The sequence below is a fragment of the Lampris incognitus genome, chromosome 14 (genome assembly GCF_029633865.1).
Source record: "Lampris incognitus isolate fLamInc1 chromosome 14, fLamInc1.hap2, whole genome shotgun sequence".
In the NCBI taxonomy this organism is placed as follows: Eukaryota; Metazoa; Chordata; class Actinopteri; order Lampriformes; family Lampridae; genus Lampris; species Lampris incognitus.
In genome coordinates this window covers 42609503-42634502 of record NC_079224.1, presented here as the reverse complement: position 1 = coordinate 42634502, position 25000 = coordinate 42609503, and the positions used below count along the sequence as shown (strand labels likewise).

At 47.4% G+C, this 25000-nt stretch overlaps 1 protein-coding gene across 1 annotated transcript in view; it reads right to left on the bottom strand.

The window, feature by feature from the left end:
• LOC130124471 (calsyntenin-2-like) overlaps positions 1-25000 on the bottom strand; it is a 235324-nt gene that overhangs the window by 74059 nt on the left and 136265 nt on the right. The window contains 2 exon segments of the mRNA XM_056293925.1: positions 18459-18580; positions 23851-24261. Of these exon segments, the coding sequence (XP_056149900.1) occupies positions 18459-18580; positions 23851-24261 (533 nt within the window).

Below are 25000 nucleotides of genomic sequence, written 5' to 3'. Positions count from 1 at the left end.
ATGGAAAAGCGATTAATCACTAGCCAGAGAGCAAGTTCTGAAGGGATACTGCTGCCATAAGCAGCATACTGAAGTATCCAAGTATAATGAGCTATTATGGGATGATCAAGGCCTACAGTGAAGTCAAGTATCTGGCCACGAGTGAGGGAACGCATGCAAAGCAGAGCGTGGTCGTCATACGGGGGTCTAATGAGGGTTGGGGGAGGTGCCGGAGGTGTTGGTGTAGGGGTGTCGGCGACGGTGTCGGCGAACCCTCGGAAACAAGAACACCTACGTACGCCCGGCTCCGCTAGAAGAAGCAGGAATTAGCACAAGTTTGCCGACAGTTAGCGCCGATGGAGCTGGCCATTTTCGCAGGATGTCTACTTCAAGAGAGGCAGGATAATGAACACAGGAGCGGGGTTGTTACTGTAAGTGTGACACGTGCTATATAGGCATGTTTTGCGCTCGTGTCCCTTCAGTCGCTCCAAGTACTTTCAGGAACTCTGCTGTAATATAAAAACCCTGTCTGATGTGCACTTTACTTACTTTTTTTTTTGCAATAGCAGTCCTTTTCTTAAATCATTGAAATGGTAGTTTTAAACTGTTTGTAGTACTTTTAGACATTTTAACATTAATGCATCTTTTTAAATTGTTTTATGGTATTTATTACTTCTTTACATTTACAGCCATCCATTATCCATCCATTATCTGAACTGCTTATCGTGCTCTCGGGGTCGCGGGGATGCTGGAGCCTATCCCAGCAGTGACTGGGAGACACCCTGGACAGGCTGCCAGGCCATCACACAGGGCCGACATATACACACACACACACACACACACACACACACACACACACACACACACATTCATACCTAGGGACAATTTAGTACGGCTGATTCACCTGACCTACATGTCTTTGGACTGAGGGAGGAAACCAAGGGTGGACTACCATGGGGCTCGAACCCAGGACCTTCTTGCTGTGAGACGACCGCGCTAACTGCTGCACCACCATGCCACCCAACATTTACATTAAATTTAATTAATTAATTTACATTCATATTTATAAATTTATAACCTTAAATATATTTAAAATTAAATCAAAATTAAATATTGTTATATGTCCTTTTAAGCTGCCCATTTCATTGCTGCTAAAGTAATTTATTTTGTATGTGCAATGATAATAAAGGCTCTATCTCTCTATCGATCTGGTTGTGTTGAAAGCATCGTGGTCCTTTATGAACCGTATACGATTCCACACTCTTCAAATCAGTGCATTAGGGACTTGCAATGGCGGGGCTGATAATGCTGACTGTGACAAACTAGCTACAAACGCCCCCGTTCACTGAAAACAATAGGAGGCACATAAATGAAGCATGGCCGGGAGTCTGGTTGTCGCTGTAATTGCACGACTCCTTCTGGTTTGTGGTTCCAGGTCTTATTTGATTTCCTCCGGCAAATCAAGTATAACGTGACTTGGCGGGCGATACGTTTGCACAATGTTCTCAGCCGGACACTGTAAATAAACCATAGATGTGTTGGAAAAAGCTGTCTCCTTTTTCTCTGTAGCCTATCTGACTGGACTCTCCCACGCAGAGGGTTGGACGTTACGCAACAGGAAGTGAGCGGCGTCACGTGATGATGCATACAGATGGGAGGTTGAACAGCTGGCCCTCTGGTGCGGTCATAAGCTGGGAGATGACACAAAACTGTGGAGATGACAATGGACTTCAGGAGGAGCCCCCTCAACATTGCCCCCCCCCTCACAACAGCACTGTGTCCTCTTGGGAAACCTTCAGGTTTCTGGGATCCACAATCTCCCAGGGCCTAAGGTGGGCGTCCAACACAGGCACAATCATCAAAAAGACCCAGCAGAGGATGTACTTCCTCCATCAGCTCAGGGAGTTCAAGCTGCCTCGGGAACTACTGATTCAGTTCTACACTGCAATAATCCAGTCTGCCCCCTGCACACCCACCACTGTCTGGGTTGGTTCAGCCACCCAACAGGACAGGGTCAGACTACATCGGACAGTTAGGTCTGCAGAGAAAATCATTGGTGCCGACCTGCCCTCCATTCAGGATGTATACACCTCCAGACTCAGGAAACGGGCAGGCAATATCACCGCAGACCCAACACACCCTGGTCACAACCTGTTCCAACGCCTCCCCTCCGGTAGGCGCTACAGAGCACTGTACCCCAAAACAACCGGATATAAACACAGTTTCTTTCAGGAGGCTGTCGCTGTCATGAACACATAACACTGTCATAATAAATCTAAGCATGCCGTGTTGTACGTATACATGCATATTCTGTCATGCCCACCTACCTCACGTGTGGAAGTAACCTGCTCACATATTTATTCCAGCATCTTTGCACTCTGCACCACTGCACTGCTGTCTTCCTGTTACGTCATTGTTGTTTTTTCCCTTTTTGTAATATCCATACATTATCCAAACCACTTATCCGGCTCTCAGGGTCACGGGATGCCGGAGCCTATCCCAGCAGTCATGGGCACCAGGCGGGGAGGCACCCTGGACGGGCCGCCAGGCCATCACAGGGCCGACACACACACACACACACACACACACACACACACACACACATTCACACCTAGGGACAATTTAGTACGGCTGATTCACCTGACCTACATGTCTTTGGACTGTGGGAGGAACCCGGAGCACCCGGCGGAAACCCACGCAGACACGGGGAGAACAAGTCCACACAGAGGACGACCCGGGATGACCCCCAAGGTTGGACTACCCCAGGGCTCGAACCCAGGACCTTGCTGTGAGGTGACCGTGCTGACCACTGCGCCACCAGGATTGACTATATCCAGGTGATGTAAGAGGAGATAAAGTGCAGTGGTGCAGAGAATAGATGTTAGCAGGTTACTTGTACATGCCTGAGGTAGATGGACATGACAGAGCGTACCAGTATACACACAATGTACAGTACATCTATATCTGTACATAGTAGTTAAATGTTTATGTTTGTCTTGTTGTCTTTGTTTTAGGTACGTGTCTATTCTGGGTAATTACACGGAGAGCAACGGAGGAACCCGGGTCAAATTCTTTGTATGTGTAGGCCGACAGACTCTCGGCCAAATAAAAGCCACTCTGATGATCCCGCCATGCCAGCCAGCGCTACTTCTCAAAGCAAAGGCAAAGCAGAGAGAATCTCATTCAGGTCAAGGAGGGAGTCATATCCAGTCCGCCTGACAAAACCAAACGCAACACGGTGAGAAAGAGATGCAGGGGGACAAGACTGAAAAGGATATAAAGCCTTTTTCAAGATATTACCCCTCAAACAGAAATTAAAGAATTTAAAAGAGAAGTATTTCATTCGGTTTACACAATTTTACTCTTTTTTTGTCTTCTTCATCATCACCATGTTGGTAGTCAATGGAATAGACCGCTACGCTACGCTATGCTATGCTACGCTACCCGGACGCCCACTGCCTACTTTCTACATTTGCACTGAACAAGAATTGAAACGACTAAAACATTTCTTACCCTTTACAACCTCACCAGGAGTCTGGACTGACACGTTTTCAGGGTGGAGTCATGGAAACGACGAGTACAAACGAGACGAAGCACCGGAACAAACGTCTTCTTCCACTCACACACACACACACAAAAAGATATTGGACTACTTTTTTGATGCTACATCATTAAAGAGCTGAACAGGGTTCGGACCAGCGTCATGCATAGTTTATATACATGTACTGCCTGTGTACCTGCCAGCGTAACAGCCGGTCTTTCACTTTGCAAATAAACTTCCCCATTCAGAACTACAAGTGGGTCGAGCTGGACCCAGGCAGCACCGGGATGTTCTATTTATAAGACCGCTTTTAGACCCCGGAAGTTAGCTTACTTTTATATTCAAGTAGGATTTAAATATAAACATCCAGTATACCGTCTCATCCCATGGGAATGCTTGTGGGGGGGGCGGGGGGGGGATGTCCTCGCTCCTCCTACGCCCCCTCCCCCCTCCTCTCACCTAACCTTTTCCATTCCCATCATCCCTCCCTTCTCTCCTTCTCTTCATCCGTTACTCCTGAACGCCGTGTCCTGTCCTCACAACTCTGACCCTCCTTCTTTCATCCTCCCCGCTGCACCCCCCTACTGTTCCTCTTTCCTCCACTCCTTTTTCTTTCCCTCTCTCCTTTTCCTCATTTCATCACATCTTCCCCCCCCCCCTGTTCCTCTCTGATTCTCTCCACCCTCCCCGCTCCTGCTGGTGTATCGCTGCATTATTAATGCCGGCCTTTTCAGTGTCAGTGCAGCAGCCCAGAGGTGGCTCACTAATACACTGCAGAGGAAGAGGAGGGGAGGAAGAGCGGAAGAGAAACAGAAGGGAGACAAGCAAGGAGAAGGAAAGGAGGCAAGAAAGACAGAAAATGAGGCGGAGAAAAGAAAGACAGAAAGAAAGAAAGAAAGTAAAGCTAATGAGAAAAACGACAGTGAGCACCAAATACAAAAAGAAAGCTATAGATAGATAGATAGATAGATAGATAGACAGACAGACAGACAGACAGACAGACAGACAGACAGACAGACAGACAGATAGATAGATAGATAGATAGATAGATAGATAGATAGATAGATAGATAGATAGATAGATAGATAGATAGATAGATAGATAGATAGATAGAGCAAAAGAAAGAGGGAAAAACAAAAACAGCAAAATAAAGAAATAATGAAAGAAAAAGAGAAAGAAAGAAAGAGAAAGAAAAATAAAGTGAGAGAAAAGAGATATATGTTGATAGGAAGGAAGGAAGGAAAAAGAAGACAGTCAGACAGACCGAAAAAGAAAGACAGAAAGAAAAAAAGACAGGGAGAAATACAGCCATACAGAAAGAGAGGAAGAGGGTGACCCGGGGGTCCAGACAGTGTGTCACGACGGACAGATGACGGACAGATGGCGGGCTGTCCGTCACGTCTGCCAGCTGCTGGAAGAGACAGAGGACAGAGGAGAGTGGATGAGAGGTGCTAGACTGGACGTGAGAGTCTTCGTCCTCGGCAGTGTGTGGAACAAGAGCAAAGTGAGGAAGAACATCATCTTCATCACAAAGACACACATCAGCCGGGCTGCACACGCCCCCCCTGCAGGCGGCGCTATGTAAAAACACTTCCCCTCTCACAGTCCCGCCGCTGCTCTTCTGACCAGGAGGGGACCTGAAGCGGCTTAACCAAAGCTGGCCTCAGTAAGACATGCGGGACAACGTGGCGTCCGGAGTACAGCAGCACATCGGACGGAGCCGAGCGGCGAGTTGTGGGTCGCCAGATAAGAAAAGATCCCTGCGAAAACACCGTTTTAAACAAGTTGTCCTGCTGACGCTGTTTCTGTTCGTTTTAATCTGTCTGCCTGTCCAGCCATCTGTCTGTCTCTCTCTCTGTCTCTCTGTCTCTAGTCTTACTCACTTCTCAGCCTGTTAATGCAGAGATGTTGTCACTGTGAATTATTCAGCTTTCATGATTTTTTCAGCTCTGAAAGCCTCCCGACCCCTTTAGGTTCATCGGGAAAACCCTTGAAACACGGAGAGTGAAGGGTGGGTGGAGGGAGGGATGGAGACAGCTGGAGCAGAGAGACCACGTCCTTGTATCGCTACACGGACACTGCAGAGCTGAGATTTCCCCGTTTCCTGGATTTCTGCCAGACTGCTCCCACTAACTTCCTGTTTGACTGCTGCCGTGTGTGTGTGTGTGTGTGTTAACTACTATGTTAATTACATATATAACTGTATAGAACAGGGATGTCCGGGTAGCATAGCAGTCTATTCCGTTGCCTACCAACACAGGGCTCGCTGGTTCGAATCCCCGTGTTACCTCCAGCTTAGTGTGTGTGTGGTGGATGCAATGGTGGTATTAGTGATAGCCACAGCACGACTAACCTCAAATCCACCCCATACACACACACACACACACACAGCAAAGCCCTTCTACGAGTGGCGGTAGTCTCTTTCTTCTCTACTCTAAGCCGTACTGAACGGAGCGGAGGCACGAAGAGGGCCTGGAGGGGCAGAACTGTGGAAAGCAGAGCATCCCAATAACAAAAGCATTTAAATTAAACAAACGCGCAGGCTACAACGTCGAGATTTAAACCAACGCGCCGCGTTCTCTTCTCCACGCGTACGGCCGTTCTCCCTGTGGTGGCCATCCCTCTCTGATTCACAGCAAACAGAAGACATATCTGCGCCTCGAGCCGCCGCGCTGTGTGCGAGCCTCCTGTCAGATTAACACCGAGGACCCTCCATTGTCTGGACTTATGGGAGACAAAGTCAAACCTCAAACCATTAGTGAAAACTTTGTTGACAGTGAAATGTGATCAGCGACACAACAATACATAAAATATTCACTGAAAAAAGGGAAATAACTTGGTACGGACGAGGCGTGTGATGTTAACCACAGTGAAGGCCTTCTCAAGCTAGCTTTAACTCCTCCGCTAGTTTACATCTTCCCGTCCCTTATGTACTTCTTTCTTTTTCTTTTTTTACATTTTCCTCCCTTTTCTCGGCCGACCTGGCCAATCACCCCGCTCTCCGAGCCGTCCCGGTCGCTGCTCCACCCCCTCTGCCGATCCGGGGAGGGCTGCAGACTACCACACGCCTCCGCCCATACATGTGGAGTCGCCAGCCGCTTCTTTTCACCTGACAGTGAGGAGTTTCACCAGGGGGACGTAGCACGTGGGAGGAATCACGCTATTCCCCCCCAGTTCCCCCCCCCTCAAACAGACAGGAGCCCCACCCGACCAGAGGAGGCGCTAGTGCAGCGTCCAGGACACAGACCCACATCCGGCTTCCCACCCGCAGACACGGCCAATTCGGTCTGACGCCCGACCAAGCTGGAGGTAACACGGGGATTCGAACAGGCGATCCCTGTGTTGGTAGGCAATGGAATAAACCACTATGTTACCTGGATGCCCTTTATATAATTTTCTGCATGTGACTCCAATAACTCTGATATCTAAAAGTCGTAATGTGCACTTTAAATAACTCAGCACTTATCAAACGCCATTATCTGCTTGAACTCACGCAGTGATTGGACGCTTAGATCCGCTTTGGTATCCACTGCAATCGAAAAACCACTTACTCCCCGTGCACGCACACACACACACACACATGTGCACGCACACGTGCACGCACACACGGTGCATCAATTGAGGAGGCAAGGTGTGTTTGTAATCAATATGGGACACAGATCTGGCCATGACACCCTCACCTGGTCACAGCAGGCAGATAAACACATTAGCAGTAGATGCCGTATTGGCAAGTGAAGAAGTGCGTTTAGCGACACTCCTAACATCATGTTCAGTCAAGTCAGGTGCTAAAGCCTCTTTACTTTTAACACTGGCTTACATGGAAGAGACGCCAACAAAAAACAGATATTTGGCCTCCTCAGTCTCTTCACGTGTGTCATCTTGCGGCTTTTTATGTTTTCATAGATTTCCCCTTTATGTGTACGAGAAGCCCGCGGTGGATATTTAAACCCACATTTGTACCAGTTCAAATCAATAATAATAATAATAATAAAGCGGCACGGTGGCACAGTGGTTAGCGCGGTCGCCTCACAGCAAGAAGGTCCTGGGTTCGAGCCCCGGGGTAGTCCAACCTTGGGGGTCGTCCCGGGTCGTCCTCTGTGTGGAGTTTGCATGTTCTCCCCGTGTCTGCGTGGGTTTCCTCCGGGGGCTCCGGTTTCCTCCCACAGTCCAAAGACATGTAGGTCAGGTGATCGGCCGTACTAAATTGTCCCTAGGTATGAATGTGTGTGTGTGTGTGTGAGTGTGTGTGTGTGTGTGTAGGGGCCCTGTGTGATGGTCTGGCAGCCTGTCCAGGGGTGTCTCCCCCCCGCCTGCCGCCCAATGACTGCTGGGATAGGCTCCAGCATCTCCGCGGCCCTGAGAGCAGGATAAGCAGTTCGGATAATGGATGGATGGATGGGTAGTAATAAAAAAACGTTATCTATATAGCACCTTTCCAAAACGAGGTCTTCAAGGTGCTTTACAGGATAAAAACAACATAACAGGAGTCATGAAAGTGTAATCATAAAAACAATGAGAACAACAGCACCACCAATAAAACAGTAAATAGAATAAAGCAATCGAGCATAAAAACAGCAATAAAACTTAAAAATGAAAATTAAAAAATTAAAACAATAAAACAAATGGTGTGGGAAGATAAGATACAAGGCTCACAGGTAGGCGAGACTATAAAAGCGGGTTTTAAGAAGAGACTTAAAAGAGGGGATTGATTTAGCCATCCTGTTCTCCTCTGGAAGATTGTTCCAACGCTTGGGGGCCCTGACGGCTAACGCTCTGTCACCTTTGTTGTTTAGCCTGGATTTAGGAACCACAAGGAGATCAGCATTTGAGGACCCCAGGGCCCGTGACGGCTCATGGAGAGTTAAAAGGTTAGAAATACAGCTTGGGGGCCAAACTGTTCCGGGCTTAAAAAGTGATGAGTAAAATTTTAAAATCAACTCTAAAACGAACATGCAGCCAGTGCAAAGATGAAGGGAGAGGTGTCATGTGTTCTCGTTTTCTGGTACCCGTTAAAATCCTGGCAGCTGCAGTTTGGATGAATTATAGTGAGCAGAGAGACTGTTTGCTGCAAACCGAGAAAAGGGAGTTGCAATAATCTAGCCGCGATGATATAAAAGCATGAATGACTGTTTCAAGGTTTTTGGTAGTTAGAAATGGCTTAATTTTCAAAAACTTCTGAAGTTGAAAAAAGCATGACTGTATGACAGATTTGATGTGGCGGTTCAAAGTGAGGTTGCTGCCAATTAAAACGCCAAGTTTCTACACTGCAGAGTAGTAAGACGAGAGGATGAACCTAGTAAGCTTGTAATTTGAGGGTTGGAGGAGTCAGTGCCAAAAAACAAGTATCTCTGTCTTTTTTGAGTTAAGTTGAAGGAAATTTTGAGCCATCTATTTATGAATGTCCTCAAGACAGTTCATAAGTGAAAAAAATTCATCTAAGTTATGTACTCGAGTCCAGGACTCGGACTCGAGTCCCGATTTTCAGGACTCATGACCTGGCTTGGACTTGAGCACTGATGACTCGGACTCGAGCATTGACTGCATTCGGACTCGGAAGTTGGAGAAGAGGACTCGGACTTGTTAATTGATAAAAATTGTTTTTCTGTTTTTGTTAGTTTTTTTGGAATAGGTCCTAATAATTTGGCATAAGATATTGATAGCTATATTAACACCGTAACATTATTCAACTTCGTGCAAGGGCAGGCACGTGTGTTCCACCTAATGCGGATTCATGTGCATACCCTCAAGTTCAGTAACAGTTAGTGCTAAGATCTTGGAACTCGACTCAGACTCAACCTTGATGACTCTGACTCGGGTAATGGGGACTTGACTCGGACTCTTCTTTGGGGACTCGGACTCGAACACTGGGGGCTCGAGACTCGACTCGGACTCAAGGTTTAGTGACTCGACTACAACACTGTTGGGGTCAAAGCTGAGGTAAACCTGGGTATCATCTGCATAAAAAATGGAAACTGATGTTGTGTGATCTTATGAGGTGTCCCAGTGACAGAATGTAAATGGTGAACAGAATCAGGTCAAGCACCGGACCCTGAGGAACCCCTTTTCAAGGGCTGTGCCACTGATGCCTATGCATTGCTCTAAAGCTCATTAATTTCAATGAGATGGGAAAAGTAGGCATGTGTAGAGTTTTTAACCTCTGCACTGAAAAGCCTCGTCAGAGCCTTAACGTCCTCGGGGTGGCCAGGGAGCTTGGAGGCTTTCCACTGACTCTCAGCTTTATGACATTTATGTTTTAAAACATGAATGTTTTCATTTATCCAGGGCTTGGACAAGTGTTTAGTTTTCCTGGTTTTAAATGGTGCAATTTCATCAAGAATGGGGTGGTATTAAAATGTTTACTAAAAATATTGGCAGAGGTAGACTTAAAACCGTAACTGTGTACATGAGCAGCTAAAACAAGGAAGTAAAACCAAATTAAACATATACAATAGTGATCAGAAATACAAGGATCAGAGCACGTCAAGTCAGATAATGTAAAATCATAAGATAAAACAAGATCAAGAGTATGGCCCTGATAATGAGTGGACCCAGTCGGTGAGAGAGATAAATGAAAAGAATCATCAGGGATAAAAATTCAGCACTTAAGACTGTTAGAGGTGCAGCAGACATGAATATTAAAATATCCTCAAATTAAAAAATTAAAAACCTGTCACATCTGGGTATGATTATTGATAGGCGCTCTGAGAATTTGTTTGTAAAACCAAAAAGAGATGGGGGGGGGGGTCTGTAGACTAGGAAGGCACAGACACTGGGTATCCCCCTAAAAAACAAGTGGAAGTGCCTCGAAAGAGGAAATTGGTCCTAAATCAATACAAGAAAGATGAAAATTATTCCTAAAGAAAACAGCTACCCCAACCCACCTTCCCAAAAGTCTGTCTAGCTTGGTGGGGAAAAAAAGTAACCGGGTGGAGAGGCTTCAATTAGGGGAGTAAAATCCTCAGGTTGCACCCATGATTCTTTTATCAAAAAAATGTCAAAATTTTGTGATAAAATGAAATCATTACACACAAATGACTTATTCAACAGAGATTTTACACTGAGTAGCCCTGTCTTAAATATATTTTGCTTTTTGGCATGGGGCAGTGGAGAAGACGTAGGCCAGCAGGAAATGTGAATGACATTAGAGAGATGGCTTGCTGAATACCTGTTCCTTCTGCGGCTGGTCACAGGAATTGTATTTTTAACACCACAGAAAAGGCCAGTAGGACCCTCACTGTTGTAAAGTGGGCTTTATTCTGATTCTGATTCTGAGGAGAGGTTAATGTGTGGGGAGAGTAATGCTGAGGTGTGTGTCAAAGAGAATTTAAAGCTATAAAACGGATAAAATTAGAAACCAGTTGCTAGGTTCCTTTCTCATATAGGTGGAGGCTGACTAGTCTGTAGAAGTCCTGTTTAGACAAGAAATAATCAAAATTACTGATGAAATTATATCCTGCTGCAGAACAGAAATTTCGCAGCCTCTGGTGGAAGCTAAAAAGGCGACTAAAACGTTCAAGACTTTTTGGAAAGAGCAGAGATGGGGATAGCATTTTCCCATACTCTCGATTGTGCAGCATAGTGATTCAATATCCTTGTGCAGCTTGGCTGATTGTCTAGACATGAGGTCATTAGTTTTGGCGTGTACTATCACAATGTGGACTGAGGGGTGAAGGTCAATGAGCGTCGGAGTAATTTCAATAAAATCTTCAACTTCAACTGACACAATATATGATGGTGCACGGGAGTTTAACAAATCTTATGAAAGAGTCGCCCAACACCAAGATTTCACGCACAGAGCTACCCCTCTCAGTGTAAACGGCAAGGTTGGAAGAGAGCCTGCAGGTGGCAAACATAGCCAACCCCGGCGAAACAGGGGGCGATGGCGCCTGACCCGGGGCAGTGGTCGATGCAGCCGGAGGCGAAAAGAGAACAGCTGAGGTGGCTACACTGGGTGACAAGTGACGCCCCTCACTCCAAGGTTGGCCTTGGGAGATGAAGTGAAGGAGTCGGTCGAGGAGCTGGGGCCAGCTTGCTTGCTGGAGCGGGACCGTGGACACTTGTGCCAGAGGCAAGGGGGGCATGCCATCCGCTAACTCCTGGAGCGGTGCACAGAAGCTGGAGCATAGTAGATTATCAATGAAGTCATGTTCACCAGATCCACACAAAGAGGGGATGCGAAATTCTTTGGCGTATATCTTTACAACTGAGACCATGGAGGCAGCATCTTCAAGAGCTGGTGGAAGGCTGCTGGCATCTGCAGCTCCATCGCCAGGCTGTTCCAAGGAGGCCAAGTGGTCTTGGAGCAGTGAATGCCACTGGAGGAGATAATTTATGAGAACTATAACGGAGGAGAGCTCAGTCTTAATATTGGAGATTTCCTCTGCCACGGCCATGGTTGATGAGACCTGCAACAAGCCTAGTAGCAGTCCAGTCTCTCAAGTGGTGAAGTCTGTTTAAACTCTCCTGTTTTCAATACTCAAACCATGTCCCTCAAGCCCCTCAAGCAGGGATGGAAGAGTAAAATCCAAAGCCATTTGCTTAAAAACCCAGTAACAACAACCAGCTAGCCCAGCCACCAGGCTAAAAACAAACCTAGGGTAGCTAAGATAGCATCAGCCGGGGCAGTCCAGCAGACTACATCCAGCTGACAGCCAACTTAAAAACACTTATAACTTAAAATCCCAAAATCTGATGACTAAAATCTTTTACCTCATTTAAAAAAAAAAAGAAGAAAAAAAAGAAGGTAAAACAACCAGGATCTAAAAGCGTAAGGCAAAAATGTGGCTTAAAAACAGGATAAAAATGTCAATTTTGACAGAGCTTCAAATAAACAATCCGGGACTCCTTGAAAAGGTCCAAACCGCAGCCCCAGATTGAGGTATCACTCCAGCAAATTAGATCCACCACCATCACATGCACGTGCACACACATGTGCCCCCACCCACATTCTTCTGCCTTAATAAGCACAATACAGGGATCTGTCTGCAGGGGTGAGAGGGAGCCGGACAATTTCCTGCTTTTCAAAGCGCCTTCTTTCTGCTCTGTGACTTTGTTGGGTGCGTTTGATGAATCTCCGATATGGGCGGCTGTGACGGTTGTACAGGAGTCTATCTGTATTTGTTGGGGAACAGGTGACGGGGGTTGCTAATGTGTGTTTTGAGGGAGCTGGTGGGAACTGATAGCCTCCATGGACCTGGAGAAGGGCAGTGAATTAAAGGCACTTAGAGGGCAGCGATCCATCCTCCCCTCCATTAACCAAGGGGAGAGAGGGAGAGAGGAAAGGAAAGTAGGGGAAACATCCTCTGTGTGTGTGTGTTTGTGTGTGTTTACATATGTTTGGTATGAGTGTGTGTCTGTGTGCAAACAGTATATGCATATGTTTCTGCGTGTGTGCTTGTATGAATTTGTGTAACATAAGTGTGTAAGTGAGCCTAGCTATGTGTGCATCGATCAGTACGTTCACAGGATGTTAGAAAAAGTGGATTTATTGTGTTGGTGCTACTAAAACTGGACTTTTAAGAAAATGCTTGTAAACGTGTTGGTCCGACTGAAATCGTACTAAGTTGAATTTCTGGAAGTGGGACTAACACACCTAGATAATGCGGTTGGGGGTCAATTTACTCTGGCATGTCTACGCTTCAATCGGCCCCGAACTGGCCAAGGCGTTCTGGGCATGATCCATAGTTCCCGCGGCGGTCTGTCACCCGGAAGTCGAACAGCGTAGTATCAACAGTATCAACATGGCGAGTGCTAGAACGAGAACCACACATTTCTGGACAGACGAGGAGACAAACTGTATGTCGTGTCAGCTAAAGGGGGTGAATATCCTGAAGTACATGGATGGAAGGAGGACGCGGAACGGCGAACTATTTAAGAAAGTGGTGGAAAAGTTGGACGGAGCGGGATTTAAGAGTACCCCGAGCAAATCCGTGTTCGGTGGAAGCACCTCAGACAGGCCTACGGCTACAGGCCTGCTGACTTGTTTGTCGCTTGTTTGGTATGTGATGCAATAGGTCAACCGGAAGACGGTCCAACAGCAACCAGCTGAACGGGGCATATCGCCACCTACTGTACCGGGGTCGGACATACTTCCATCAATACATCGATTCTCCCCTGGTTCCTGTATACTGGGACAACGACAGTAGTCCCACTACATGGCCTAATCGAGCTATAACTGTAGCTCGACTTAACTGTGCATGTACACGCCGTCAGTGTCAGGTGCGATATTCCTTCACTGTCAAGCCAGCGTGGGAAAAACCGAAAATAAAATAGTTTCTCTCTCTCTCTCTCTCTCTGTCTGCACTGGGTGAGCATTGTAAAATCAATAGGGGTAAATGGAGTTGCCGTGGAGCCACTAAGTGTCCTTTCAGAGTGCCGAAGGAAACAAGGACAATAAGAATCAGTCGGGACACCTCACAGTAACCCCCCCCCGCACCTCCTCCTCTGTCCTTCTCCTCTTCAACTCATTCTGGATTCTCTCTTATTATCCACTAACTAGGCCTTCTGACTTGTTTTTTCTTTACTGAGAACTGAATCTAACTCGCCCTTCTTCCATTCCTCCCGTCCCCCTCTCTTCCCACTCTCTGTTCGGCTTTATGCCTATTAACAAGCTGCAGAGCTGTGACTTCTGCTATTCACATCTCTCTCGCTCTCCCTCAAATACACACACACACACACGAGCACACGGCACAAACCCACACAAGCATTTAAGCCTGACTTGCAGAAGCTCTTCATCACCAGCCATATAAAGACATAATAAACTGTTTCCTCCCTCAGGGCTTTGAAGGAGATGTTAATGTGACACGCTGAACAGTGGGCAGACACACAGCCACTGCACTGGGCTTTAACCGGGCCACTATCTAACCACGATTCTACCCACACACACACACACACACACACACACACACTGTGTGGATGTGTGTGGACACTGTTTAACGAGACGGCTCGGCAGTCCAACTAGCCTCTGTCACGTCCCCCTTCACTGCGTAAAAACTAAAACGCCACAACCTTACACTTACGAGTAACAACTCAAGTCGCTTGTGGCCACACACAGAGGATAAATACAGTTGTGTGCACAGTAGCGTTCGGCTGTCTGCATGATCACGGGGAGCATATACTAACCAGGCAGTTCAGGCATACGCTTCTCATGCAACCTTCCAAGTGAAAATGCAAATACAGACAAATATACAGTACGTGCATGCTTGCTCTCTCTCTCTCTCTCTCTCTCTCTCTCTCTCTCTCTCTCTCTCTCTCTCTCTCTCTCTCACACACACACACACACATAAATCTCTCATAATCTGCTTAGCGTGCAAAACTCTAGAGGGCTTGCCTTAATTATTCAGCATTCCTAAATCGTTCCTCCATGTGGCGGATGCATGCAATATCCCCGGGGAAAGTGATTCGATTAGACTCATATCTGCCATCCATTAGAGCGAAGGGCGAGAGGTGGGGGTGCGGGGTGGGTGGCGATTCCAGCGCCAGACATTTCATTGGCTTATCAGCATTAATTATCTGGATTTCCGGGATTTTATTTGTCTTTCCACAGCTGTAATTTCGTTTTCGTTTTTTTTGGCTCAGCAATTTCCTGGCACACGACCCAACGGGGGTTCGGCACTATCAACGTTATGTGCCGTATTGATAGGCCGCAAATTCAGCTCTGCAAACCGGCTGGGGACATATTATAGGTATGAGCGCATCTGGTAGTGTAGCAGTCTATTCCGTTGCCTACCAACATGGGGATCGCCGGTTCGAATCCTCATGCTGCCTCCGGCTTGGTCGGGCGACCCTACAGACACAATTGGCCGTGTCTGCAGGTGGGAAGCCGGATGTGGGTATGTGTCCTGGTCGCTGCACTAGCGTCTCCTCTGGTTGGTCGGGGCACCTGTTCAGGGGGGAGGGGGAACTGGGGGGGAATAGCGTGATCCTCCCACGCACTACGTCCCCCTGGCGAAACTCTTCACTGTCAGGTGAAAAGAAGCGGCTGGCGACTCCACATGTATGGGAGGAGGCATGTGGTAGTCTGCAGCCCTCCCCGGACCTGAGGAGGGGGTGGAGCAGCGACCGGGACGGCTTGGAAAATAGGGTAAATGGCCAAGTACAACTGGGGAGAAAAAAAGGGGGGAAAAAATCTTTAAAAAAAAAATCATAGGTATGAGCAAAGCTCTCTTCTCCCTCTGCTTGATGTTGCCGAGGTGTCCTTGAGCAAGGCAGTTTGTACCGACTTTCCCTCTTCTCGCTACTGAGCAAGGGCACTGGCAGCAAGTGTCAACACCTTCCTTACGTTACGACTCTGTGCTGTTCACGGGTTTAATAACGTTGGAAGCTGTGAAACTACAAATAAAAACATAAATCTCGAATTACTGGGCTGTACTCCTTCGTAGTCCTCTACAGGAATTAGTTGTTCACCGCTGCACTAAACAACATGAGCGCTAGCCGACACTAGCACGGCACAGTAAGTTAACTTGGATGACAGAGCACACGTGGCTCCTCCTTATGTTCTAATTAACGGAACAATATGGTGACTAAATGACATCAACTTAATGTATATGTAAATGTGAGTAAAGACAAGTATTAAAGTAAGAATATACATACAGACGAGGCCACGGAAGATGAAAGAAGATGTAAATGGACTGTGGAGAAGCCTATCAACATGTCATTTAATGTAAACAAATGTAAATATGTAATCCAATGTAAATAAACATAATTCCCGGTTGTTTAACTTCCTGTCATGACGCCTGAAACTGGATGCAAACTGCATTACTAGAATCCACCATTAGGTGGCAGAAAAGTGCCAAATGTTACGACTGTAACGGCACACAATCGGCTCTGTGCATAACTGTAGTCCACTGACTTCCGGTTTTTCTACCGCAGCGGTCATACCAGTTTCCTGCTCGTTGGCGTGTGCTATTGTCAATGGCATATTTTTCGTGATGCCTGCAAGATTTACCATGGATAAATGCTGGTAGGTGCGGGTGAAAGGCTGTGGACAGTTCTGTGCAAGTTGACATTTATCCATGGTAAATCTCGCAGGCGTCACGAAAAATATGCCATTGACAATAACTTGCCAACGAGCAGGAAACTGGTATGACCACTGCGGTAGAAACTGGAAGTCCGTGGACTACAGTGATGCACAGGGTGGGACTGATCCCTAAAAACTACAGCAGTTTTTGGGGTAACACTTAAGATAAAGTAACCACGGCCAGAGAATGTGGACATCTGATGACAAACAACGGGTAAGGAGAATGAAGAATTATGTTTCATATGCTGGGACCTTTAAAGCGGTGCCCAGTCTCCGCAGCACCTCATTTCCCAGTTACAGAGGTGCACAACTTTCATTATGTCAGCTTTGAAACGATTTTATTGACTTGTTTTCATACATCTTACATAAAAATAAAAAAAGTGTTTGACTCAGAATTCTTTATTACAAAGCAAATAACCACCATAAAAAAGCATGAGGCGGACTATTTGCTGGGCAGTGTCCTTGCCTATTATCTAACACGTTTTATTTTGCGTGGTTTTTATACGCTGCGGTGGGTCAACTCGTGTCTGACAATAATTTGCTGCCCTATATTCATTTAAGCCACAGGAGCACATGTCATTGAATGAACCTTCGGATAAAGAACCCATTTCCAACACCATCGACTGAAAAGAAAGTCTTCTCAGAAAGACAGTTTTGATTCTCCATGACTTTAAGTCCTTCTATTAGTCCCATATGGTTTGCCTTGGTGAGTTCAAACAACAAGAACACCGGCACCCATCAGGAAACAACAGAAATAACCTCGCAATTTAGTTGTACCACTTTCCAGAGGCATGAAGAATAAGAGATATGATGCTGTGAGCCATCCAGCCATTACCCAAACTGCTTATCCTGCTCCCAGGGTCGCGGGGACGCTGGAGCCTATCCCAGCAGTCACTGGGTGGCAGGCGGAGACACCCTGGACAGGCCGCCAGGCCATCACAGGGCCCACACACACACACACACACATTCATACCTAGGGACAATTAAGTACGGCCCATTCACCTGACCTGCATGCCTTTGGACTGTGGGAGGAAACCGGAGCTCCCGGAGGAAACCCATGCAGACGTTCGAACCCAGGACCTTCTTGCTGTGAGGCGACCGTGCTAACCGCTGTGCCACTGTGGCGCAAAAATGCTAAATGCTTTTCTTTCTTTTTTTGGATTTCTGCTCACGGCAAAAATGCTGTGAGCCACTACTCCAGAAACATACTTTGGTTTTGTGTGTATGTGTGTGTTTATATGTCCAATTATGCAGTTGAGTCCCAAACATGCATGTTGGTTGAAATGTCTCTGTCCGCAGGTGCTTGCAACTGTGAGTGTGCGTGTGTACATATGTGTGAATGTGTGTGTGTGTGTTCACGTATACGTCCATTGGTGCATGAGTCTAAAACATGCATATGCATGTTCGCTTGAATCACATCTGTTCATGCATGCTTTTTGTTTGTGTGTCTGTCTGTGTGCGTGTGTGTGTGTGTGTGTGTGCGCGAGTGTGCGTGCGTGTGAACAAAACAGACGTATCTCATATCCTGTACTTTGCTCAGGTAATCACAGTGGAGAGCCATACCCTCCACTGCACAAATATTGGTAACCCTTCGTCTGCTAAAGAAAACTCCCTCCATCTGTACTGTCACACTCGTGTGGACATGCTCCAACACTCACACCTGTATGAAGGGCAAACACACACACACACACACACACACACACACACACACACACACACACACACACACAAAAACACACTGCATACGTACATAACATGACATGAACTGAGCAACACGGTGTAGGGCCGTTTCATCTATTCCGACATATATTACCACGGTGAAACGTCCAAGGTTACAGGGTTTATATGTGCACATGGTTACACACACACACACACACACACACACCCATGCAGTAGCATCCAAGCGAACAAGTCCCTCACCTGCTCCAGTTTCCAGTGAAACTCGGCAGGTCTGAAGGTGTCCACCTGAGTGAAGTCTCGTCTGAGGAGGAACACCAGGCGGCAGTTGTGAACGTACAGCGAGTAATGGTGACGGTTCATCTCTGCAAACAGGGGATTACACACACACACACACACACACACACACACACACACACACACACATTTGAATGGTTAGAAAACAAGGAAAAGAACGGGTACTAGAGCAAATCTAATCATTTAATTTTCAGATTACTTGGCAGATGGCGAAGTAAAGGAAGGAGAATGGCTTCGCCCGGGAGGAGGTGTCTGGTGGAGCAGACTGTGTAACTTCACACAGAGGAGGCTCAAACTGTCACAAAACACATTCGCTCTGTGTGGAAACAAACTTCCCAGCCTCGGCTGAATGAATCCTTCTCCTTCTTTTTATTTCCTTCTTTTTTTGGATTTTATCCCCCCCCCCCCCTTTTCCTCCCCAGTTGTATCTGGCCGATTACCCCCGCCTTCCGGGCCGTCCCGGTCACTGCTCCACCACCTCTGCCGATCCGGGGAGGGCTGCAGACTACCACATGGCGACTCGGCTGCAGACTACCACGTCTCCTCTGATACATGTGGAGTCCCCAGCCGCTTCTTTTCACCTGACAGTGAGGTGTTTCACCAGGTGCCCCAACCAACCAGAGGAGGCGCTAGTGCAGTGACCAAGACACACACCTACATCCGGCTTCCCACCCGCACACACGGCCGATTGTGTCTGTAGAGACGCCCAACCAAGCCGGGGATTCAAACCGACGATCCCCTGTGTTGGTAGGCAACGGAATAGGCCGCTACGCTTCCCGGACACCCCTCCTTCTTATTCTCTTTTCTTTTTCTGTGGCGTTGTCTCCAACAGATCCTCATTAAACACATGCTGCCTATTTTATCAGCCCGGCCACCTCCATCCCATAACACACAGTGTGTGTGTGTGTGTGTTGTGTAATGAATCAATCCAGTTAATAAGTCGATCCACATAGTTTATCAGTTAAGACATCTGTTTACTTTCATTCAACGAAGCCGTTCCTTACAGTAGCGGGCAGTGGTCATGATGGCACTAACTCAAAACGAATACGGAGCCGTCTCGCACCGACGGCACTTAAAATAACTGCCACTGTGTGTTTAAGTCAGGATACAGTCAACACAAAACGAAAAAAGAGAAAACCATTTTCTTTTCTCTGTGACTGAACTCATCGCTGTGACGGACACATCCAATAAACTGTCAGAAAGCGGTTCAGTCTGGCCTCGGGTCAGCCAGCAGAGAAGTTCCTGTAAGACAGCCGATGTGTTTGATGCTTGCCGTTGTTCATCGTGGTGTCTTTACAAGACAACTCCATTACATGCCAGACCCCCTACCGTGCATTTAAAGTCCCCATGAAATCAAAATAGACGTGTTCAAGTTTTTTTCCATCACATATGTCTTGCACGGATTGCCACCTATGTGCCAGTATCTGGCCCACGATGACAAAAAAACTCATTTTCTGGGTATTCTTAAGAGTCTGCCATTTCCTGGAAAACGATACAAAAATGTTCTGCACTTGGGGGCGGAGGCCAATTTTGCATCCGATGAAATGCTTTCTTTTCCACATCCCGAGGACCACTCTGCGATGCCGGAAGTCGGCATGACCCGGTCCCCGCCTTTGCCTGCCGCCCGGCCTGCATTACACCCTACCCCAATGCCTCTCCCCGCGGGTGGTAGGTCCACGGGGTAGTGGCTCCATCTTGTTTTTTCGGGCTGGGCCTGACCGGGCCCCATGGGCCAAGGCCCAGCCACCAGACGCTCCCAAGTCTGGCTCCAGGAGGGGGCCCAAGTTTCCTTTTTCTGGGCGAGGTGCTATGGCTCTGCTGTTGTAAATTCATTGGGTTTCTTGGGAATCGCTTAGTCTGGCCCCTCCCCTGGGACCAATTTGCCTTGGGAGACCCTACCGGGAGCCATTGGCCCTGACACACAGCTCCCAGGATCACTGGGACATCCAAGTCAATCTTCGTTCCAACCCTCACCTATGGTAATGAGCTTTGGGTAGTGACTGAAAGGGTGAGATCGCGGATAGAAGCGGCTGAAATGAGTTTCCTCCGTAGGGTGTCTGGGCTCAGCCTTAGAGACAGGGTGAGGAATTCGGACATCCAGAGGGAGCTCCGAGAAGAACCGCTGCTCCTTTGCATTGAAAGGAGCCAGTTGAGGTTGTTGGGGCATCTGATTAGGATGCCTCCTGGGAGCCTTCTTTTGGAGGTCTTCTGGACAAGTCCAACTGGGAGGAGACTCCGGGATAGACCCAGAACTTGCTGGAGGGACATGTCCAATCTGGCCTGGGAATGCCTTGGGATCTCCCAGGAGGAACTAGAGGGTGTTGCTGGGGAGAGGGATGTCTGGAGTGCCCTAACTGAGCCTGCTGCCACCGCGACCCAACCCCGGAGAAGCGGCTGATGATGAGATGAGATGAAATGCGTTCTCTAACTTTTATGACCCTCACCCATGACTATAAATTCTGCCAGTTACCAACCGGCACACAGGATGTACGAGCTAGCGAGCAGTTATGGGTCATCACTGTGTTTTTGGTTTTACTAACTCCCACAACCCCCCAGTGGGTTGCCTCAGCTGGGGAGCTCTGCGAGAAGGGCCCGGTGTGCGTCCAGAGTCGTTATCGCACACTGCCGTACTCAGTCCCCTCCGCCGGCCCAATCTTCCAGCACGGCGCCGGACACCGTCTCGCGGGGCCCCCTTCCATCTGCGGTGCATTCAGTGCTACTGGCTACAGTAAACACCAATCAATCTCAGCAGCAAGTCCCTACCTAGCTTCCTGTTTTTACAGGAAACACGTAAATATTCAGAATGACATGGTGCTCTGCAAGCTGTTTCATGGGGTCTTTAGAAAGGCGATATGTCTACATGCCTTTGAATAACTGAATTAAGGAGATAATTAAGGCTTCTATATGTGTTAACAATACTAAAATGTCTTCAATGAACCTAAGCTGCGTCCGAAATTGCATATTCGCATACTATTCAGTATACCAAAATAGTATGTGAGCATCTTAAGTATGTCTGAAACCAATGAATGCATCGAATAGTATACAAAAAATATCCAGATGCCATACTATATCAAGATAAACATCACAGTATGCAAACACTGGCCATTATGCTGGTAGGAGTATTCCATAATTGCGCCGATCCTTCGCAACAATGACCAACAGCGGCGGAGGCCGATACCAAACCCAACCGGCAGAATGATGGAACCGTTTATAAGTATTACTTCTCAATACGTTAAGCAGAAACTACGAAGCTTTTATTTTTACATTTCAAAACAAAACCTGGGTCACCACACCAGTACACATTAACGGAGCTGAAAGGAAGTGGCTCTGTACTATGATAAAGTAGTAAGTCTGGGGGCGTCCGGGTAGCGTAATGGTCTATTCCGTTGCCTACCAACACGGGGATCGCCGGTTCGAATCGCCGTGTTACCTCCGGCTTGGTCGGGCGTCCCTACAGACACAATTGGCTGTTTCTGTGAATGGGAAGACGGATGTGGGTATGTGTCCTGGTTGCTACACCAGTGCCTCCTCTGGTCGGTCAGGGTGCCTGTTCGGGGGGGAGGGGGAACAGGGGGGAATAGTGTGATCCTCCCACGTGCTACGTCCCCCTGGTGAAACTCCTCACCATCAGGTGAAAAGAAGCAGCTGGCAACTCCACATGTATGGGAGGAGGCATGTGGTAGTCTGCAGCCCTCCCCGGATCTGTAGAGGTGGTGCAGCAGCGACCGGGACGGCTCGGAAGAGTGGGGTAATTGGCTGGGTATAATTTGGGGGGGGGGTAGTAAGTCTGAAAAGCCATTGCACGTTTTACTCGTACACTAATAGTATGCTGGACAATAGTAGACATATGTAGTATGTTGTACGTAGTGTATGTGATTACGGACACAACTTTAGTTTGCAAGTTGGATCAACGAATTACAGAACGGAAGTTATGTTGCGCGTGACGATGCTTCCAACATCGTGTTCAAGACATTTCGGAAAAATGTCCGTTTCTTTTTTCACACCCGTCCAAAAGCTTTAAAGAGTTAAACTCCTTCATTTCACTGAACATGAACGTTGTTCCAGTCTCGCTGCAGAAATGCCCTCGTTTACTGCTGCTAGAAAAGAGGAGACAACACCCGGCTGTACTGTTCAGGCGCTAGCTAACGGGATCAGCATCCAAAGATCAGGGCCAGGTGGCTGCAGTAACATGGCAGTTGCAATAATCACATTATTACCTTATAGTGATTAAAATCACAATTTGAACTTGTATGTAGACACACTGGCTACCACACGATTCTCTTGTAGCAGTTAATTACCAAGAATTACCAGCCCTTGTGGCGCGTGTGTGTGTGTGTGTGTGTGTGTGTGTGTGTGTGTGGGTGGTAGTGGGGGTGGGGGCTGTGTCTATATTCACAGACTTAAGACTTTAGTTAGTGCTGTGTTGACATGGACTTGCTCACTGCTGATAGATAAGCCCGCCAGGCTGTGTTATCTCTGGTCCTGGCCTTTCGTTTCAATTCAGCTCCATCACTATTCCGGCGGTTCTCCATTAGGTCCTCAGGTACCGCCGCCACCGTTGGTTTTCTATTCCACCAGGTTTTTAATTACATTCAGCTGCTGTTCCACTTACCCCGCCTCCAGTCAGGGGGGGGGGTTTCACACCTGCAGCAGCCGGTGATGTAATGAATCACTTGGTAGAACAGCAAACCGACGGTTACCGGGGGTACCTGAGGACCTGATTGAGAACGGCTGATCTATTTGATAGGTTTAATACATTTGAATTCAGAGGAAGTGAATTTGATTGAGTGTGATAAAGCTCGTGAAGAGATTTGTCCAATTAAAGCCACTGGAGTGAAAAGTGGGAAGTGGAAGGGGAGGCCTGGGGTATTTTGAACGAGTTGATGTTATTTTACATGCAGCTCACTGCCGCTCAGAACGGCGTCGTAGTGGAGAGGAGGAAAACACTTCTCACCACAGTGCTGAACCGGGAATACACGATGGCTTTATGCTGGCATGAAGCGGCACCAGGAAATGAGGGCTAATAGGGTGGAGAAAGAGCCATACACGGGTCACACTGTGCTGCGTAGTGTACTTGGTAATCAGCCTGCACGTTTCCTTAACCGACTGTTCATCTGGGCTGTGCAATTCTGCTGTAATGTGCTGGTTTACTCACTGATTGTGCAATTTGGGCAATTTTTTTCACCTTAGGTCCAATTCAGAACGATTAATTTTGGTCGAGCTGTGTGATGAAGACCCCCAGAGCCTGGCAACCCGCGAGTTTGATCATCTATGATTGAGCTGGAAATCAGTGTTAAGTGTCTGCCCCCCCGCCCCCGTTTTTTAACCTCCTTCTCACCAGTCTTGTCAGAGTTGCAGAGCAGGGTCTCCTTCTCAGCCCTGAGTCCAGGACTGGGCCCATGCTTCATCCACGTGGCGATGGTGAACTGGTCTGTCAGGTTCTGGGGTACCACCTGATCAGGGACGTTAGCCGCCTGTCGCCCATCGAAGCGGAAGATGAGGTCACTGTCTCGCCCGCTGTCCGTCAGTAGCGACACCGTCCAGTTGGCTGAAGCGCTGGGGGCGGGGAGGAGGTCAGTGCTGCCTGACGCTGCGCCTGGTGAACCAATCAGAGAACAGAAAACTGTCTGTCGGTGTGTATGTGCACGCTAATACACCGGTCTTACCCCGATTGTGGCAGGAATGCGATTACTGAAATGGTCATGTGAACAGACCTTTATCTGAGGTTTCCAATGTTTCTCCAAACAACTAAACCATTCTTGGCTGACTTTTCTATTTTTTCCCCCCACTGCGACGTAAAAAAACAAAAAAAACAACAAAAAAAACCAACAGTAGATCCAGAGAATGGATTTTTATTCACAATGCCGGTTTCCCAACAGGATATACTCTCTTCTTCAGCTCATAAGAATAGTTATTACATTTTTTAATACCGCACAGCCAGGTTATTTAACACATGCACACACACACACACACACACATATATATATATATATATATATATATATATATATATATATATATATATATATATATATATATATATATATATAAATGAACAGCAAGCTTCCAGGATATAATTAGGGCGCATTAATGGGCACGTCACAGTGGAGTGCACGAGGCAATTTAAAATGAGAAATGAAATTCGATTCTGTTTCCAGGATGAAAATGCCGGGGTAGAAATGGGCCCGATTACTCACTGCAGAGGTTAAAACATGGCGGGGCGATTCCTACTTTGAAATTACAACGCCCCTCGTCTTTAATCATTTCTAAATACCCTCTCACCTCGTTGCAGTGTTTCTCTACAGCCGTGTGTCAAGCAAGTGGTCTTCCTCGTCACACATCTACAATGTTTGAGGTCGGTGGTGTGTGTGTGTGTGTGTGTGTTGGCCTGCCGGTAACACCTTCAAACTAATTTCTCTCTCTCTCTCTCTCTCTCTCTCTCTCTCTCTCTCTCTCTCTCTCTCTCACTCACTCACTCACTCACTCTA